We start from the raw sequence: 20,355 nt of genomic DNA, 5'->3' as shown, positions 1-20,355 counted from the left end.
TCTTTAACTACAAAAAGGGTTGTCAAATCCTTCCCTGCCCCCATCTGTTAATCACCTCATCTCTAAACTAGTATCAGCAGTTCTCCCAACCTTTCTTCATATATTGTAGTGGGGGGGGGGGGTGTTGTTTTTTTGCTTTTTAATCCACCATAGATTTTTTTCAAGGCATTTTTTATTTAAATCTGTTGAAGTGAAAAGGCTAAAACTGGCTGTACTATTCCAGGTGAGGCCTTGCCAATGTGCTATTAGCTTTTATATGTATGGGCAAGTGTGTGCATGCAAAAATATTAGCATACTGAGATGTACTGAATGAGCAGTACATGCAATTCACCAGAAGTGATTATTCTGCTTTATTCAATAGCTGGGAGGCCTCACTTAGAAACTGTGTCCAGTTTTGGGTACTGCACTTTAAAAAAAAAAAATGATGTGGGCAAACTGGAAAAAGTCCACAGAAACAGAAGTGTTATACGAATTTGTCTATACAGATTACAAATACAGTGTGTTTAAGAAACTATCTTCTTTCTTAAGGAAAAATAAAATACTTTAACAACATCCAATTTGAACAGAATAATTTTGACTAACAGCTTTAATCATTACCTTGACTCTTTATACTCAAAATGATAACAGTATTTTAGGAACTATAGACCTAGAATTAAGGTAATTAATGCCTACCTTATAAGCTGTGAATTCTACTTTGTCTGTCAGAGATAACTAAAGAAGCAAACATTTATGGGGGGGGGGGGAAATCAATGCACAAAGCAACAAAGCAGGCCTGTTTACAACTCAATTTTTCAGCTATTAAAATTCTGATCAGATTTAAATCAATGGTGTGGGAGGATGAGACTTTGTATCTTGCTAAAACTGGCTGTGAGTAGAGTTTGGCCTTCAAGAAAGTGTTTTTTTTTTCAGACTGCCTAAAAAAGATTTCTGAAAACAATCACTTAATTAAATGATACTTTCTGAAAGCCTTGGGATAAATTCTTTTGAATTCTAGTTTAAAAAACCCCCAAAACCACACACATCTGTATCAGAACTACTGATACAGTAGTTCTGAATATCAGTAGTCACAGTTTTCTTGAAAAAAAACCAAAAAAACATTTTAGTTCCTTAATCTGATAAGAATTCTATAAACCAGAAACATCTCTACTGCACCAAGAGAGAAAAAAAACCCCAAAACAACTGTAAGTCTATTCAGAAAGAAAAGTTACTATAGCAATGAAACCCCAGGGAGAAATCCTGGACAAAATAAAGTAAATGACAAAGTTCCTAGTAGCTTCAGCTGAGCTCAGCTTTCATCCCGAGAGTACAGAGAATGGGACTAAACCAGTCTAGGCTAGAGAAAAAGAGGCTTTCCTATAAAACTTCCCAGATCTGTTCTTTCTATGTATCACCCAGGCTTGTAACAAATAAACATGGATTCATGAAATACCAGCTGTGGCAAGACCAAGCCCCAGGGATGGCTGTGTGGCTCCTGCTTGGCTCCACCTCTAGTAAAAACCCTCCCTGATTGCTCACCCGCTCCGCCTTGTCCTTAACGAAGTTTGAATAAGAGAGGCTGCCCATGGAGACCTGATCACTCAGCACCAGGTCTCTCCTGGACCCCAACAATCTTAATTCAGCCCTTAAGCCTGATGAGCCCTTTCAACCAGCCCATGCAGCTTTCAGGGCTAATTGGGTATCCATGCCCCTCCAGGGTATCCATAGCCTTAAGGGCTCAGTGCACGGCTCTGTCCTTCCCTACACCACATCCCATGCCGCACAGGTGTTACTGTTTCATCACACTCTATTGTGGGTGTCTTGCCCTTTTTAGCCTCCTCCCTTCTTGCTCTCTCTGGGCCTTTTAGCACCGGCCCATGGTACTGCACCTGGCTTCTGTGCTCCAGCCTCCCTGACTGTAGGTCCCAGCAGTGACCCACTGGACATTTGGCCCCTCCTGGGCCAATGGAGATCACTAGGCTTGCTGGCTCTGGCAGTCCCCAGCTGTGGTCTGTCCTGGAGCATTAGCCCTTCCTGGGCTCCCAGGCTACCCTGGCCCACATGAGCCCCTCTCTGGACTCATAGCCTCTCTAGTCTAATTCACAGCTCCTCTCTGGGCTCCTGGACCTTTGGCATCTCCCCAGGCCCTCCTGGGCTACTGGTTTGCTAAGTATGCCTTGAGCCAACCCTCAGCAGAGCTCAAGTCTAAACCACTGGTGCAACATAAATTAACAGCATCTCATCCCTCTGACAGGCACCCCAAACTCTTGCTGAGTTGAACATAAAACAAGGCCACTTCCTGCATCGACCAGCCTCTATGTGCCCCAGGCAACTTCCCTGGTTCCCAGTCCAGGAGAGTTTCTTAACCAGTTCAGGAGTCCTGGTGCTCTGCTGGCAGGAGCTCCCACCTTCAAGGCTCTCTGGGCTGGACTGCCTGACTGGCTTGGGCACTGGGCTTATAAGGCTCAAGCCCAGCCCCTTTCCAGTCAGGTGAGTCCTTAATCAGCCACCTTAGCCACCTGCAAGCCACCTCTCAGGCTGCTTGCCCTCTTAATGGTGCATGTGCACCACAGTACCCTATCACACCACTACTTTGTGGAAGAGACTTCCTAATTGACACCTTGCTCTTGGAATTAATATTCCAAACTACTAGATTTAAGACCAGTCCTGCTGTATGTGTGTCTACATGTGACAAATCTGCTGTGCATTTATACACACAGAATATTCTACACATACACTTACTGTACCATATATTCAAATACTAGTTTCATTTATCCTGAAGCAATTCCACTTCAGCCAGTGAAATTGTGCCAAGAACAGTGAATAAGCTATGGCTATCCATATACATAAACCACATGTTCCAAACAAGAAATCTATATAGAATCTGTACCTAGATGACTGATAATATACCTAATGTACCTAAATGACTGATAATATTAAATATAACATTGAGATAGAGACCAAGTACTCAGAAGTTTGGAAATGCTGATTTCAGCATGAATACTCCACCCTTAAATCAATCTCCCTGACCCCTTCATTCACATCTTTTAAAATATAGTTCAATTTTGGAGCTCTGTTTTTCAAATTCAGTATATAAATTGAAACATAAAAAAGACTGGGAAAAATAATCAAGACTCCTAAGAAAAAAATTGTATCCAATTAAAACCCATATAAAACAGGAAATATGGTCACAAAATACAGAGGTCACTCTCTCATGCCTACACTTCCACACACACACACACACACACACACACACACACACACACACACCTTAGACTGCAAATAAATCAGTGTCACCAAGATATCAGTAAAATAATTTTAAATCCGTCAACTCTAATGCCAGTGCTCCCAGGAAATGATTTTACATAGCATCATAGGAAAGTAAGGCTGAAAGGAATCTAACAAGTTCATCCAGTCCAGCCACATGATCAAAGCAGGAACATTCCTGCCTAAACCATCCCAGTCAAGTGTCCATCTAATCTGCTCTTGAAAACTTCCAAGGATGGAGTTTCCACAGTTCCTCTAAACAGCCTCTTCCAATGTTTGACCACCCTCATAATCAAAAAGATCCTCCTAACCTCCAACCTAAATTTCCTCTGAGAAAGCTTGAGGCCATTGTTCCAAGTCTTGTCCCCTACTGCCACAGAGAGAATCCCATCCCCATGCTCTCTCTAAACCATCCTTAAATCATTTGAAGACCATTATCAAATCCCTCCTCCATTTAATCTTCTCCAGATTAAATAGCTCAAGTTTTTTTCAGCCTTTCCTCATAAACCTTGCTTCCCAAGCCCCTTCTTATTTTTTTTGCTCTGCTCTCGACTCTAATATGTCCAAATCTTTGTTGAAATCTGGGGCCCAAAACTGGAAACAGTACTCCAGGTGAGGACTCCCCAGTCCTGAATAAAGCAGAAGGATCACCTTCCAATGCTCCTGTTAATAGGGGTGTGCAAAATGGGCCATATTCAATTCAGATTCAGCCCAAATCAGGGACAGTGATTCGATTCATTGATTTGGATCACTGTCCCTGATTTGATTCGGCCGAATCCAAACCTGAAGATTGAATTCTGATTCTTCAGATTTGGCCATAGACACAGCTTTAAATGTTTTTTCTATGTACCTCGAGGTACCAGGTGTGGCTCGTGAATGCTGCAATGCCGGGGCAGATGAAGCATCCCACAGAAGCATGGGGGAACCCCCGAGTGCTCAACAGCAAACCCAGAAGTAGACCAAAAGTACTTCCAGTCCACTTCCAGGTCTGCCACAGAGCATGCAGGGGGCTCCCCATACCCTTCCCCCCAGCTTGGTGATCAGCAATGGGGGAACCCCAGGTGCCCCCATAACCCAGGAGCTGATGCTGAAGAGCCCCCCACACTCCTGTGGGATGCTCCATCTGCCCCACCATTGTAGCATTCATGAGTCACCTAGTACCTTGAGGTATGTAAAAAAAACCCAAAAAAACATTTAAAGCTGTTTCTATGTCTGAATCGCTGAATCTTTCCAAATCGATTTGAAGGGTTCCGATTCAATTTGGAGAGACTAAGGGGTCTCCTGATTCAATTCGGATTCAGAGATTCAGCCACCGAATTGGGCCAAATCTCCACAGAACTGAATCAGGGACCAATGCTTTGCACAGCCCTTCCTGTTATTACAACCCAGGATGCTTCTGACTTTTTTTTTTTTTGGCAACAAGTGCACACGGTTGGCTCATGTGCAGCTCATGGTTCATTGTAATGCACAGGTCCTTCTCTACAGTCCTGAAGCCTAGAGAGTCATTCCCCAATCTGTGTATATGCATACAATTATTCTGTCACAGTGCAGAACTCTGCACTTTTCCTTGTGGAATTTCATCCGATTGATTGTGGATCATATCTCTAGCATATCCAGGTCATCCTGGATCCTAGCCCTACCCTCCACAGCATGAATCGGCAACCCCCAGCACATGTGCCAAAGCATGGCACACAAGGCCACTTTCCTTGGCAGGCCACAGCCAACCTGGCTCTAGGCAGCTTCTGCTAGAAGCTGCCTAGAGCCCAGGATGGCTGCAGCTGGGAGGATGCAAACAGCTTCATGGAGCTCCACAACCCTGGCATCAGTTCCGTGGCTGTGGCAGCTGTGCACACACCTCTGGGCGCGTGGCCAGGAGGAAGCCTGGGGCAACACAACCCTTGGTCCTCCCCCACCATCTGCCCCAAGGCATGTGTACAGCTGTCACTGCCATGGAGCTGATACCAGAGCTGTGGAGCACAACACAGCTGTTTGCAGCCTTCCAGCCACCTACTACAGCAGCCCAGAGGCCAGGCTGGCTGTGGATGGCACCAGCTCTCTGGTGATGGCAGGTGCGTGTGCAGCTCACAGCGCATGGGAAGGGAGGGGCTCAGGCAGCAGAACCCTGGCCCCTCCCCAGCCATCCTCCAAAGGCATGCATGCAGGCACCACCAGCAGTGAAGACTGGGCCCCTTATAGCTTCCCCATCTCTGGCACACCAAGTCGAGGCATGGGTGGAGGTTGGGGTGATTTTGGCACTCTGGCCAAAAATGTTGCCGACCCCTGCTCCAGACTGTCTGCTACTCCACCCAACTTGGTGTCATCCACAAATTTGCTAAGCGTGCACTCAATACCATCACCAAAATCATTAATGAAGATATTGAATAGTAGCAGAACCAGGACAGGCCCCTGGGGAACCTCACTTGATACCTCTTCCCGACTAAGTATTGAGCCACTGATGACTAGTCATTGAGCATAGTGATCCAACCAGTTATGTATCTATATTACAGTACTTTCGTCTAATCTGTATGTCCTTAGTGTGTTGATGAGAATGCAATGGGGGACAGTGTAAAAAGCCTTGCTAAAGTCAATAATAAAAGATATCTGATTTACCCAAAGAACCTTGTTTGCCTATCTCCTTAGACCACCACAGGTACAACCTATACTCCTGATTGCTAAAGTCAAAGTATATCATAACCACTGGTCTTTCCCCATTCACAAAGCCTATCACCTTATCACAGAAATAAATCAGGTTGGTTGGGCACAAATTGCTCTTGGTAAATCCAAGCTGGCTCTTTCTGATCACCTTGTTCTGCTCTAGATACTTCATAATGGATTTCTTGAGAACCTGCTCCAGATTAAGGACGTACCAAAATCAAAGTGGAATGAGGTGCACAGTGGATCCTTGAATATTGCTTACTTTGCCAAGCACCCCTTCTCCCCAGACCCTGATTGACAGAGGGGCCCCAATGGTGCTGCTGCTTGCTACTGATCAGCTGGGAGGCAAAAGCCATGGTTTTAAATATAATGCGTTTTTTTCCTCTTACTGTTGATTGGCCAAGGGGCCCCAGCTGCCCTCCCTTTGCTGTTGTTTGGCTGGAAGACAAAAACTGTGGCATAATTAAAATTCACAGATTTTGCCTCTCGGCTAATCAGCAGCAAGCAGTGGGGCTGCTGGGGCCCCTCCACCAATCAGGGGTGGCAGGGCTTCATGGTGAAACAAGCAAGATTAAAGAAACCACTGTGCAGTGCACTTTTGCTGCAATTTCGGTAGGTCCCTGTTCACAATCTTTCCAGGTATTGAGGTCATGCTGCCTGGTCTGTAATCCCCTGGTTCTTCCTTCTTCCCGTTCGTAAAGATGGACACTATATTTGCCCTTTTACACTCACCCAGAATCTTACCTAACCTCCACAATTTGGCTAATAGTTTTTAAATTACCTCAGACAAGTCCAATATTTTAGGGTGCATCCCATCCAGGCATGCCAACTTGAAAACATGTAGCATCACTAAGTAATCTTTTACCTGCCATTATTCTCAGCTATTTGTCTCCTTATTTTTCTTGCCAATTGCACTTGTCATCTGCCCTTATTTGTGAAGACTTACATTGACTTACACTTGGATGGTTTTAGTTTGGGGAATAGTTGTTCTTTGGAACCATTAGCTAGATAAGAATTTTAGGTGTTTTAAAAAATATATATTTTGTAATGTTAGATTTGTGAATTATCTTATGTTGTTGTTATTATTAAGAACTGTGGATGAGTCATTACGTTTTGTAGAATAATATTTTGTGTTAGACAACGTATGTTTTTGAACAGCAACTCACAAGCAAGAAAAATTTACCAAAGACATAGTACCACATACACTGTTTCCTGTTAACACGTCACAGTCCTTGCTCTGCTATTTGCTTTTCTCTATTCATACTGGCAGTTATTTTAACAGCATGGTGAGCAGTAACTTAATGAATAACAAAATTTATTTCACAAATGAAAATGGTACCCATCACTGTAGAATTCCTACAGTGAGCAGGGCTAGTGACAGACATTCAAAAAGCCTGAGCCTGAATTGATTCAATCTTTACAGGTCAGTCTAACCTGGCTAGGATAAACCGGTTTGTAACTGCACAGACATCCCCTCTGGACTGAAAAAAATCAGGCACATGCTGCAGTGGATCAGGCTACAAGCAAGCTAGACCAGGCCTTCCTTCCCTTTCACAATGCTGAGCTGAAGGGGGCATTGCCAGGCTCTGGCAGGATGCTCCGATTAGGGAGGGGTTTCCTTCCCCACCCCCCACCACCTCCTGAGCAGCCCAGCAGAATTGATAGCATAGCGTTTATCACCCCTAACTCAGTGTTTATCAACCCATTAAGAAAATAACAGCCTTTCTCCATTAGTTCAAGCTCTTCTTAAACAACTTTCCCAAGGAAGGCCATTACCAGCTACCTGTTGATTAGCTCCAAAAAGCATGTCTGCCTTTGTTGTCTCCCACAGCACAGACAGTAGCCAGCATGTAGTATGCTAGCTAATGCTGATAGGTGCCTGTGTAAGACAGAGGGGAGGGAGGAATAACTCCTGCTTCAGCAGTGAATGGTGAGGGGGAAAAGGGGAGCAGGGGGAAGCCAGGCAGATGCCTGTAATCTCTGCCGGAGCTTCATCAAGGGAGTAGAGGGGAGGGGCCAGTTCTGTTGTGGAGCAGACAGCCCTGCCCAGCCCATGCCAGGATGCTGGGAGATTCTGATTTAACTGAAACCAGCAAGGGGTCTAGGACAGACATTGAATAAACTGGTTTGACCTGAATCAGTTAAGACTGATACTATATTCAGCCAGGTTTATCTCAAATCAGTTTCAGTCATTTTCTAACTGGCTTATGTGCACTGAACATCTGTTCTGTTACAGGTTTAAACTAGTTTCTGATCACTTAAACCAGTTTATGTGTAATGTCTGTCCCTAGCCAGTGTGTGCACTGAGGGAAGGACAGTTTGTTACTAGGGAACCTCAGAGATATTAATTAGGACAGTTAGGAAATGCTAAAGGAAAGGAAAGTAAAAGAATGGAACAGAACAAAATTGCATTAAGTCAGAACATATCTGGGCAGAACAATCTGCCACCCTGACCCCTTAGCCCAGCAAGTCTGCTGCTTCCCAGGGGCCCGCATCCGGGACATTGCAGAGAGGATCCCCAAGCTCCTCAAACCCACAGACCACTATCCCATGCTCCTTATTCATGTGGGCACCAATGACACGGCTCGGAGCACTCCCAGCCAGGTCATGAGGCGCTACAGGGATTTGGGAGCGGGGCTTAAGGGTCTGGAGGCACAGGTGGTGTTCTCGTCGATCCTCCCAGTCTCAGGCTATGGGCTGAGAAGGGACAGGAGGATCTACGTGGTCCACCAAAGACTGCGGCGCTGGTGTCGTCAGGAAGGCTTTGGCTTTCATGACCACAGCCCGCTCTTTGGCGAGAGAGGCAGCGAGCTGCTGGGAAGAGATGGTCTCCACCTCTCTCCCCTAGGGAGGAGGCTCTTCTCAGCCAGACTGGCTGACCTGCTCCACCGGGCTTTAAACTAAGCCCGCTGGGGGACGGGGGGACTACCGCCACTGCTGGCCCGCTGAACAATCCTTGCAAAGCCAGCGGATCATGGCACTCAAGGGAGCCCACCCCAGCCCCAGCCCTGGTAAAATCTGTGGGCAAGGAAGGAGCCCCCCAGGGGGCACTTGCCTGCCTGTACACAAATGCCAGGAGCTTGGGGAATAAGCAAGAGGAGCTCATCCTCCTGCTCAGTGCAAACAATTACGATGTCATAGGGATCACGGAGACCTGGTGGGACTCCACCCATGACTGGACCACGGGGATAGATGGCTATACCCTGTACAGGAGGGATCGTGTAGAGAAAAGGGGCGGGGGTGTAGCTCTCTATGTTAAGGAAAGCTACGCGTCCCTGCAAGCCGATATTGGTGACCGGGGTGGACGGCTGGAGACCCTCTGGGTTAAAATCCGTGGGGAACACGGCACAGGGGACACAATGGTGGGAGTCTATTACAGACCTCCCTCCCAAAGTCCTGAGCTAGACCAGGAGTTTGCCCAGGAACTGGCTGAGGCAGCTTGCTCCAGGACCATTCTTTGTCATGGGTGACTTCAATTACCCAGACATCTCGTGGGAGGATCGCTCAGCAAAATCTGAGCAGTCGCAGAGCTTCCTCTCGTGCGTGGATGACCTCTACCTGACTCAAGAAGTCTATGGGCCAACGAGAGGCAAAGCACTGCTCGACCTGGTGCTGGCTACTGGGGAGGACCTAGTCGGCGACCTAGTGATCGATGGGAAGCTGGGTGACAGCAACCACGAGCTGATCACCTTCACCATCCGCCGAAAAGCTGGCAAGTCGGTCAGCAACACGCAAGTTCTTGACTTCAGGAAAGCCGACTTTGACAAGCTCAGGAGGCTTGTCAGTGAGGCCCTAAGGGACTGTGACCACAGGGAGAGGGGAGTTCAAGAAGAGTGGTTGCTCCTCAAGGGAGCGATCCTCAATGCACAAACTAAGTCTATTCCATCTCGGAGGAAAGGCAGCAAGAGGGCACAGCAGCCCCCCTGGCTCTCCAGGGACCTAGCAGACCTCCAGAGGCTAAAAAGAAAGGCCTACAAAGGATGGAGGATGGGAGTCACCTCCAAGGAGGATTATTCTGCACTGGTCCGGTCCTGTAGGGAGCAGACCAGGAAAGCCAAGGCTGCAACTGAACTCCAGCTAGCTTTGAGCATCAAGGACAATAAAAAGTCCTTTTTCAGATATGTGGGGAGCCGGAGGAAAAGCAGGGGCAATGTTGGACCCCTGCTGAACCAGATGGGGCAACTGACAACTGACGCCCAGGAAAAAGCCAACCTATTAAATAGGTACTTTGCGTCGGTCTTTCATCAGCCCCATGGGACGCCTGTGCCTGCTACAGGGCCGGGAAGTCCGGGTGAGGGTGATCCCCTGCCCTCCATTAATGCTGACTTTGTGAAGGAACATCTTGAGAAGCTGGATACCTTCAAGTCAGCCGGCCCTGACAATCTTCACCCCAGGGTACTCAAGGAGCTGGCGAGCATCATAGCCCAGCCTCTAGCGCGGATCTTTGAAAACTTTTGGCGCTCTGGTGTAGTGCCCGAAGACTGGAAGAAGGCCAACGTGGTGCCTATCTTCAAGAAAGGGAGGAAAGTGGATCCGGCTAACTATAGGCCCATCAGCCTGACTTCTATCCCGGGGAAGATCTTAGAAAAGTTTATTAAGGAGGCCATCCTTAATGGACTGGCCGACGCCAACATCTTAAGGGATAGCCAGCACAGGTTTGTTGCGGGTAGGTCTTGCTTGACCAATCTCATTTCCTTCTACGACCAGGTGACCTATCACCTGGACAAGGAAGATGAGATTGATGTCATATATCTTGACTTCAAAAAAGCCTTCGATCTGGTGTCCCATGATCGTCTCTTGGAGAAACTGGCCAATTGTCGCCTTGGGTCTCCCACGATCCACTGGCTGGAAAATTGGCTCCGGGGTCGGACCCAGAGGGTAGTGATTGATGGAAGTCACTCATCGTGGTGTCCCCCAGGGCTCTGTCCTTGGACCCATACTGTTCAACATCTTCATTAATGATGTGGACACTGGAGTCAGAAGCGGACTGGCCAAGTTCACTGATGACACCAAACTTTGGGGCAAAGCATCCACACCAGAAGACAGGCGGATGATCCAGGCTGACCTGGACAGGCTCAGCAAGTGGGCGGATGAGAATCTGATGGTGTTCAACACCGATAAATGCAAGGTTCTCCACCTTGGGGAAAAAAAACCTGCAGCATCCTTATAGGTTCGGCAGTGCTATGTTGGTTAGCACTATGGAAGAAAGAGACTTGGGGGTCATCATTGACCACAAGATGAACATGAGCCTGCAATGTGATGCTGCGGCTAGTAAAGCGACCAAAACGCTGGCTTGCATCCATAGATGCTTCTCAAGCAAATCCCGGGATGTCATTCTCCCCCTGTACTCGGCCTTAGTGAGGCCGCAGCTGGAGTACTGCGTCCAGTTTTGGGCTCCACAATTCAAAAAGGATGTGGAGAAGCTTGAGAGAGTCCAGAGAAGAGCCACGCGCATGATCAGAGGTCAGGGAAGCAGACCCTACAATGACAGGCTGAGAGCCCTGGGGCTCTTTAGCCTGGAAAAGCGCAGGCTCAGGGGTGATCTGATGGCCACCTACAAGTTTATCAGGGGTGACCACCAGTATCTAGGGGAACGTTTGTTCACCAGAGCGCCCCAAGGGATGACGAGGATGAATGGTCACAAACTACTACAAGATCGTTTCAGGCTGGACATAAGGAAGAATTTCTTTACTGTCCGAGCCCCCAAGGTCTGGAACAGCCTGCCACCGGAGGTTGTTCAAGCGCCTTCATTGAACACCTTCAAGATGAAACTGGATGCTTATCTTGCTGGGATCCTATGACCCCAGCTGACTTCCTGCCCTTTGGGCGGGGGGCTGGACTCAATGATCTTCCGAGGTCCCTTCCAGCCCTAATGTCTATGAAATCTATGAAATATATAACTAAGCAAAGTATTTTCAATTGGAATAGAATACCTGGTTTTATTACAACTGAGTAGTAGGAGGCAGAAATGAGAGAACAAAGAGAACTCAACTTGGTATAATCATCTCTAGAATTTAGCCCCATTAAAGGAGTGAGGGTTAACATGTAGAAAACAATAATAGGTTAAAAATACCAGAGCCAGTTTCAGAGCCAAAGCATCTTTGAGGCCCATTCACTAGAGCATTACAAGAAGTATGGGAGACAAATAGGTTGAACTAGAAATCATAGCATTTAAAGAAAATTTTGACGTCATTGGCTTTACAGAGGCTTGGTGAAATAAGCATGGTAGATAAATATTTCTATTCCAGAAAAATAGGTAACAGCAGCGTAGATTATTTAAAAGCTATGACCTGGCAAAAATGGGGGATTTTAATATCCTTGATATCTGTGCTGTAAAGAAAATACAGAGAAAATAAATACATATAAAAAATTCAGCAAGTTTTTAGTATATATAGACAACTTTCTACTTCAGAAAGCTGACAAAACAACAAACGGTTATCTATTTTGCATCTGATTTTAACCAACAGGGATGAATTGGTCATAAACGTGAAGGTATTGGGCTTGGCATTAAGTGATCACAGTATGATTAAGTTCATGATTTTATGGAAAGGCAGGCATGAGAACAGCAAGACACTGAACTTCAGAAAGGCAAATTTCAACCAACTCAGCAAAAGATGGGATGCCTTGGACAAATTAAAAAGAAGAGAATGCAAAGCAACTAGAGTTTTCTAAAGAACATAGTATCAGAGGTTCAACATCAACCTGTTCCAGTGAAAAGGGAATTTAAGAACCAGTATATGGCTGCAGGAAAAATCTTTTCACTATCTGAAAATCAAAAGAGATACATACAGACAAAGGCAAGACAGGATGCCACTAAAGATGCATGCAAAAAAACAGCGTGTACAGGCAGACACAAAATCAGGTGATCAAAGGAAAAAATAAAAGTTACAACTGGCAAGCGAAGATAAAGACAAAGCAATTCTGCAAACAGCAGATGAAAAAAAGAGAGAAACAGCAAACTCTGAGTTTGTTGCTAACCAGAAAAGTTGAGCTACTAATAGGATATGCAAAGAAGGTATTGTTTCTTAATCCCTACTTTACTTCAGTCTTCATAAAAAAAATATATCCAGATAACTAGGAAAATATAATGAAAAAAAGGCAAATAAAGGTAAATAAAAATCTGTCAGAGTAGCTTTGACTAGTTTGAATTAATTTAAGTCATCAGGGTCTGAGGAAATGCACCCCATAATTCTTAAAGAACTAACTGGAAAAAGCTGAAAGAATTAACTAAAAAAAATTTCAAAGTCACTGCCAATAATATTTACAAATTTTGAAAAGACCAACAAGATCCAAACAGGCAGGAGAAGGATTAATTTAGCACCCATATCCAAAAGATACGTAGTTTAGCAATTCCTTATTGATGAGCCTTGAAGTGACATACAAGTCCAATCCTTGAACCACAAATCCATTTGCAGAAGTTGCAGGTCTTTCTGCAAGACAAAGTAAGCTTGAGGCCCAAATTTCTCTTCTTTTCCTCCTTCTGTGCTCTCTTCTCTGCTTTGAGGGCAAGACACTTTGTTTTGAAATGGGATGCCGTTTGGTGGAGATTGAGGCAGCACCACTGGAGCTGGTTATCAGCCAGCTCCTCCAAGCTCTTGATGTCTACATCTGTTTTCTTGAAGTGTACTGTCAATACATCCTTGTTGCATTTCCTCTGGCCACTATGAGATCTCAGGCCATAGCTAAGATGGAAGCGGAGCACTTGTTTTCCGAATTGAGAGCCAGGCTTTCACCACAATGTCTGGTCCAGCAAAACTGATGCTTGAAGACCACCAATTCAATGTTAGTGGCTTCAGCAAGGATGCTGGTGTTTGTACCGTGATCTTCCCATCTGATGTGAAGGATTTTCCAGAGACATCATTAGTGATGCCTCTCCAGGCTCTTGTGATGATGACAGAAGGTCGCCCACATTTCACATCCATACAGGAGAGTGGAGATGATGACTACATTGTAGACCTTGACCTTGGTGTCTTTTCAGAGACTGCAATTAATAAATACATGCTGAAACAATTTTCCAAAGAAGGCACTTGCACACCAAATCCTACACTGGATCTCCTCATCAGTGTTCACTCTCTGAGATAGGTGCTTATTGAGGTAAGGGAAGTGCTCAACTACCTCCAGCATCCTTCCCTTGATAGTAATTTGAGAAGGGGGGGGAGGGTCATATTCATAGCCTGGAGCAGGCTGATAGAGCACTTCAGTCTTCTCAATGTTGAGAGAGAGGCCCAAAGTTTTGTAGGCTTCTGTGAAGAGATCCAGAGCAGTTTGGAGGTTTTCCTCAGTATGTACATGGATGGTGCAGGTCATCAGCAAATTGAAGGTCAAGAGTGGCTGTTTTGAATACTTTTGTCTTCAAACAAAAATGTCCCAGATTGAAGAGCTCTCCTTCCATTCCATATTCTATACTCATCTCAGAAAGGAGGAGGTCCTTAACAAGAACAAGAATGATAGTAAAAAAAAAAAAAAAGACAACAAAACTGGGATGATAATGCATGCTTGCTTGATTCCAGTTCAGATAATAAATGGATATATGTCCAATCCACTACAAAGAATGGTAGCAGTCATCTGTTCATGGAGAAGCCTCAAGACCTTGATGTATTTTTCAGGGCATCCAAATCTGGCCAGGATTTTCCAGTCGCCTTGCTGAGGTCAATGAAGGCCATATACAGGTCCTGGTTTTGTTCCTGACACTTTCTTAGACTTGGCAGGAAACAAAGATTACATCACAATTGCCTGCAAGATGGTCTGAAATCACACTGAGATTCCAGAAGTACTTCCTCAACAAAAGATGGAAAAAACAGTTCAGGAGGATGTGGGAGAGGATTTTCCCTGCTGTGGAAAGGAGGGCACTACCTTAATAGTTCCCCTGAATAGACTTATCTCTTTCCAATGTCACACTGTTGGAGTTCCTCAGGCCCCTAAAGATCTCTTTGTTGTTCCATATTTGAAGAATAAATATATGGAGTCTCAGTACCAGTTACCCACTGCCAGCCTTGAAGACTTCAGCAGGTATGCCATCCAGTCCAGGAGCCTTGTTGTTCTTGGTTTTCATGATGGCATACCAGACTTCCTCTAGGATAGGAGGGTCAGCAAGAGATCCTCTTTTGGAGCATTGGGGAACAGATTCATTGTTGGCACCCATCAGAATTGACTCACAGTTCAGGAGTGCCTCAAAGTTCTCTTTCCATCTAGCTTGGATAGATTAATTGTCTTTGAAGATCACTGAACCATCCTGTAATTCCAGGAAAGTAGGACCACGAGAGGTTAGACCATAGATGGCTTTCATTGCCTAGAAGAAACGATGCACATCATGTTTGTCAGCAAAGAGCTGAATTTTCTTGACTTTATCTTGCCATCATTGGTATTTGATTTCTCAGATCCTCCTCTGAACTTTGGCTTTGAGGAGCTAATATGTCTCCTTCTGCTGAGATGAGGTGTCATGAGCGTTTCTTTTCCAGAGAACAATGAAAATTGTAGACCATCCAGTCTGACCTAAGTAAATGAGAGCTACCAAAGCAAATTATTCAGCACTCAATTTGTAAATATCTACAGGTGGTAGAAATGATCATTAACAGCCATCATGGAATTTTTTAAGGAAGATAAAAAAGGCAACCCAACTTGGTTTCTTTCCTTGAGAGAGTCACTGAGTAAGTGGATAAGGGGAATACCTAATATTAAACATGATCTTAGCATATCTGGACTTCATAAGGCTTTTGACACAATCCCATAGGTCATTCTTATAAACTGAAGAAATGGGACATAGCTAAAGTTATCACTAGGTGGCTACATAATTGGTTGAATAACCACAAGTAAAGAGTAACTAATAATGGATTGATGTCAGACTAGCAGGATGTCCCAGAAAAGGTGTGTTCTCAAAGGGGTTTGTTCTGGGCCTGGTGACGTTAAACATTTTTGTTAACAAAGCAGATGCAAGAATAGAAAGTATGTCAATCAGGTCTGCACACAACATAAAAAAAGAAGTTGCAAAAACGTTGGTAGTTAGGATCATCCCAAATTGGAGAATTGGACTTTAAGGGTGCCTGATTAGAACACATGAGAGCAACCTCAATTAATCAAGCCTGCTGGAGTGTTCTAATTAGAATGCTTTAGTGTGCTGCAGAGTCTTATGGATTCAGTGTCCCACATTTCAAAATGCTGGCGGGGACACTTTAACTAAAGCTCATCGAATGAGCTTTAGTTAATACACAAGATGCTGTGACATTTTAATTACAGCGATTCCTGAGAGTGGCTCTAATTAAAACGGCCTCCCTCCCCCCACCCTGCATGACATGTATAGGCAGCCTATGACAGTAAAATCAAAATCAGCAAAGACAAGACAAATGTATAAAGTGTTACAGACAGGGAAGAAAAACAAATGAATAGATATAAATGGAGGCACACTAGTATGGCAATAGCACAGGCAAGAATGATCTGAATGTTATGGCAGCTGGATGCAATCCTGAATTAAGCACAATGGCCTGACTCGGAACAGGGCCTAGCTGTTCCTTATAAGAGTAGGGCCCTGAACAGCAAGGCCAGCAGTCTGCTGCTAGGAGCCAAGAGCACACTACCTGGCTGAGCTGCTGCTCATGGAACATCCTTGGAAGTAAGGGCAGGAGTTATGGGAATAGCTGGAGGCTCCTGGTCCTGGGGCATGACCGAAAACGACACCCTGCTGGAGTTGGATGGTGTGGTGGGTGCTTGTGGCAGGGCAGCTTCCAGGAAATGTCACACCTGGGGCCTCCTCACTGAAGGGTGAGTATGAGGCACCAGAAAGCCTTAGCCCCTGCTGCCTTGCGGGTGATCCTGTGGAAGGGAAAAGCTAGGGGAGAAGAACCCAAAGGACAAAACAAGGGACCAGACTCACCATGAGTTCTGAGGTGCGGTCCTGGCCAGGTGAAGGGGCCAGAGACAGCACCCCAACTCACAGCAAGATCTGAGGCTGCACTATGGGAGCTGGGAGTGAGGCTCTAGCGGGGTGGGTTACAGGGGGGTGTAGCTCCTACACAGAGCTATGTAAGAAACTCCTGGGGCAAAGGGATGAAGGGATTGTGAGTCCAGTGAAAGGTAGGGGATAAGGCAGGGGAATAGGGTTTGGAGTCCAGAGTAGGGCTTGGAACCCTGATCGGGAATGGGGCTGGGAGCCCAGAATTGGGATGGGGCTTGGAGCCCTGAGTGAGGAACAGGAAGAAAGTCCAGTGTTAAAGAACTGGGACTACGAGCTCCAGTGGTGAGTGAGAGTCCCATGTGAGACTCTGGATCTCGGGTCCCAGTGTGAGGCACTGGAAGAACATAGATGCCATCTGCGAGGCATGGGACATGGTACAGGGGGTGGTCGGAGCTGTGTACATAGGCCCTTGGCATCAGGGCAAGTAAATGGGCAGCCTCCTGCCTCATTGACATCTTTAAATTGTTATCATCAAGGTGTGACAGACAAGGTAGACAAGTGGCCAAAGATTTGACCGGCCCCAGGACACCCAGTTGTTACAGCCACAAACTCAACATGTCAGCAGTGTGATTTTGTGCAATTAAATAAACACTTCAATCCCAAATTGCATCTGTTTCATTTAAGACAACCATTGATATAAGACATGGGAGGTAACAGGACTTAACTACAGCACTGAGCCTTTACAATGTAATAACCAGAACTGAAGGTTGCAGAGAACCTGGAAAGGCTTCACAGGCAAGCTACAAACAGATTGAACTGCAAACCATAAAAGAAAAGGTTGAACAAACTAGGTAACTAGCTACAGATTGAGGGATAACATAATAGCAGTTTTCAAATACTTGAAAGACTGATGTAGCAAAAGGAAAAAAGATTTTCCTCTTTCCACAGAGGAAAGAATGAGAGACAATAGGTTTAAGCTGCAACAATGCAAATTTAGATTAAATCTCAGGGGGAAAGTTTCCTTACTATAATGTCAGAAAGACTGTGGAACAAGCTGCCTAGGGAAGTTGTGTCTGTCTCTGGGGACTTTCAGGAAGCTAAAAAGGCTATGTGTGGTGGTTTAGGAGCAAGCACAGTCCTGAATCTGTGCAGAAGCTTGGATTTCATGGCTCTTCCAACATTTCAATGCCTTTCAATTCTTTGGTTTTTGGCATGTCCCAATTAAGGGAAAATCTTGTCTTCCTTGTCTCCAATTCAGAAATGCATTTTAACATGTTCCCAAATTCAAACAGATGCACAAGTGCTTTTATTTACTGGAAAAGCAAGGATTGTTTCAAGATATCTTTTATTGGGCCAACCATATAGTTGAGTTGGGCAACCTTTTGGATATCTAGTGCCTTTTGTGATGTCAAGTTTCATGAGCTGCAGCCCCTTTCTTAAAGGTTGAAAGTAAATTCTTTCTTACCGTAGTTATACACTCCGAGGTGGGCTTGAACATGAGAGAATATTGTGTTGTTTCACCTGGACCCACATATATGAGAGGAGGACCATAAAAAAAATGTCCCTCTAGGATTGCTTTAAGTTTCCAGTCTTGACTGGACAAGTTACTCTGAAACAAAAAGAAGTGATGTCAGTCACATGACATTTACATATACAAGAAACATTTCAGCTTTCAGCTGCTGCAATTTTTACATGGTTTAGTCATTACTTCTTAGAATGGACAACAAATCAGAGCAAAACTGTCAGCTGAAGGGAAGTTTTAGGAAAAAAAATTAAACTATATATAATCAATAAATAATCTGTCAAAAAATGTCCATAGTCTTTTGGCTATGGCTTTGCAATAGCAATAGCCTATTCTATACAAATGCTGTCCTTCTGTAGAAACCTTTAATATTGAGGGGATAAGAAGGTAACTTCATTACATTTAAGAAGCATATAATACTGTCAGGAATGCAGTTTAAATTATTAATTCTATATTCAGAGTGGAGTTTGTGTGCAGTAAATGAGGTATGGGCCACAGACAGAATGACAAGACTAAAGAGACTACAGAAGAGCTGCTTTGTTCCCAGAGCATCCCTATCCCCATCTCCATCCTTTGAACTGAGCATGAAAGAGGTCCTCAGAAAAAAAGGATTTCATCACAGAATTAGTAATAAGATACAAGAACAAAAGTTGCCCAGATAACTTTAATACTACTGTTTCATACCTTGTGATGTCTGGTTTGCAAATATAATAATAGGGATTTTTTTTCTTTTGCTTTAAATGCTTGCATGCAAGTGATTATATATATGCTGATGCTTGGAGAAAGCGCAACAAGGTTTAAAAAAAACCCAAAAAGTGTAGGCACCAAAGAACAAATCTATGGTGTAGATATAGTATATTATCTGTACTACAGCTTTCTATTATCATCATCATCAAAAAAATCATTATTAACATAACAATACAGTAACATCATCTAATTTTCCCATCTTACTCCTTAAATTAGACTTCAGTTCTTTTCCCTCTTAAACTTATTATTTGTATTGTCATTCTTCCTCCCGCTTATAATTTGATGCATATTAATAAGTGTCAAATGCAGATAAGGGATCATAAGAATGGAAGTTAAATCATTATTTAGGTGGGCAAAGAATAGTTACTTAACATTTTCCCCAACAACATTTGCATTTATATGTTTTCAGATTTGGGGGACCAATGTAAAATTTCTGTACCATTAAGGGGGTTTCACAAAACATAAGCATCCTTTAAATGCAAAAGGTGGAATCCAAAAATCTTGAATCACAAAGCTTTCAGATACAAACTTAACTTACAATTGGGATGTCCTGAATAATCGTCTGATAGGCTGACGTTATGAATTCTAGTTCAACCTCTGCACTATCTGCATTCACCACACATTCGATCGTGTAGACCCGGATATCATAGGAGGAATGCAGCAGAATCTGGCAAGGGTAGCGACCAGGATATTTGGGAACAAACCTTATACGGAGCTCAACTGTTGTGCTATCATCTTAAATTAAAAGAAAAAAAAACAAACAAACATGGTTACACAAAATACTCCGGAATATTCAAGGAACAAACAAAAACTAAAAAACAGAACTTGGAGAAAAATATAAATTCTGAATAGGGACATCAATCTAGAACAGGGGTGCTTAACCTCCGGCCTGTAAGCCAAATGTGGCCTATTGAATCATTGCATCTGGCATATAGGGCTCTCCACGGGTGTGAAAGTTTGGCAGTGGAGGAGCGGTGGCCATTAAAGTGGCCATATGCCTTCCCCTCTGCCAAACCTCCAAACACCATTGCCTGCGCAGTGAGTCAGAGCCAAGCTATGTCCCCTTGCCCCAAAGGGCCAGGCCACAGCTCCTATCCTCCCTTTGGGGCTGGGCCATGCCCTTTCCCCGCTGGGGCTAGCTGGGGCCTGGCCACACCCCATCCCTCATCAGGGCCAGGCCATACCCTTTCCTTTCCATGGAATCAGATCAAGCTCCAGTGCAGGTCTGTGCTGGGACTGGTCTGCTTCCCTGACCCACCCCACACCCCTACGCACCAGATGGTGCTTGTCATACCCATGC

The 20,355-nt window shown here is 44.7% G+C and overlaps 1 protein-coding gene across 1 annotated transcript in view; it reads right to left on the bottom strand.

The window, feature by feature from the left end:
• CFAP47 (cilia and flagella associated protein 47) overlaps positions 1-20,355 on the bottom strand; it is a 773,444-nt gene that overhangs the window by 377,674 nt on the left and 375,415 nt on the right. The window contains exons 46-47 of the mRNA XM_059724382.1: positions 19,594-19,790; positions 18,252-18,395 (exon numbers count right to left, since the gene is read on the bottom strand). Of these exons, the coding sequence (XP_059580365.1) occupies positions 18,252-18,395; positions 19,594-19,790 (341 nt within the window). The remainder of the gene's footprint in view (positions 1-18,251; positions 18,396-19,593; positions 19,791-20,355) is intronic.

The sequence above is a fragment of the Alligator mississippiensis genome, chromosome 1 (genome assembly GCF_030867095.1).
Source record: "Alligator mississippiensis isolate rAllMis1 chromosome 1, rAllMis1, whole genome shotgun sequence".
NCBI classification, from domain to species: Eukaryota; Metazoa; Chordata; order Crocodylia; family Alligatoridae; genus Alligator; species Alligator mississippiensis.
Note: the sequence above shows the minus strand (reverse complement) of the source record. Positions and strands in the feature narration are given on the sequence as shown.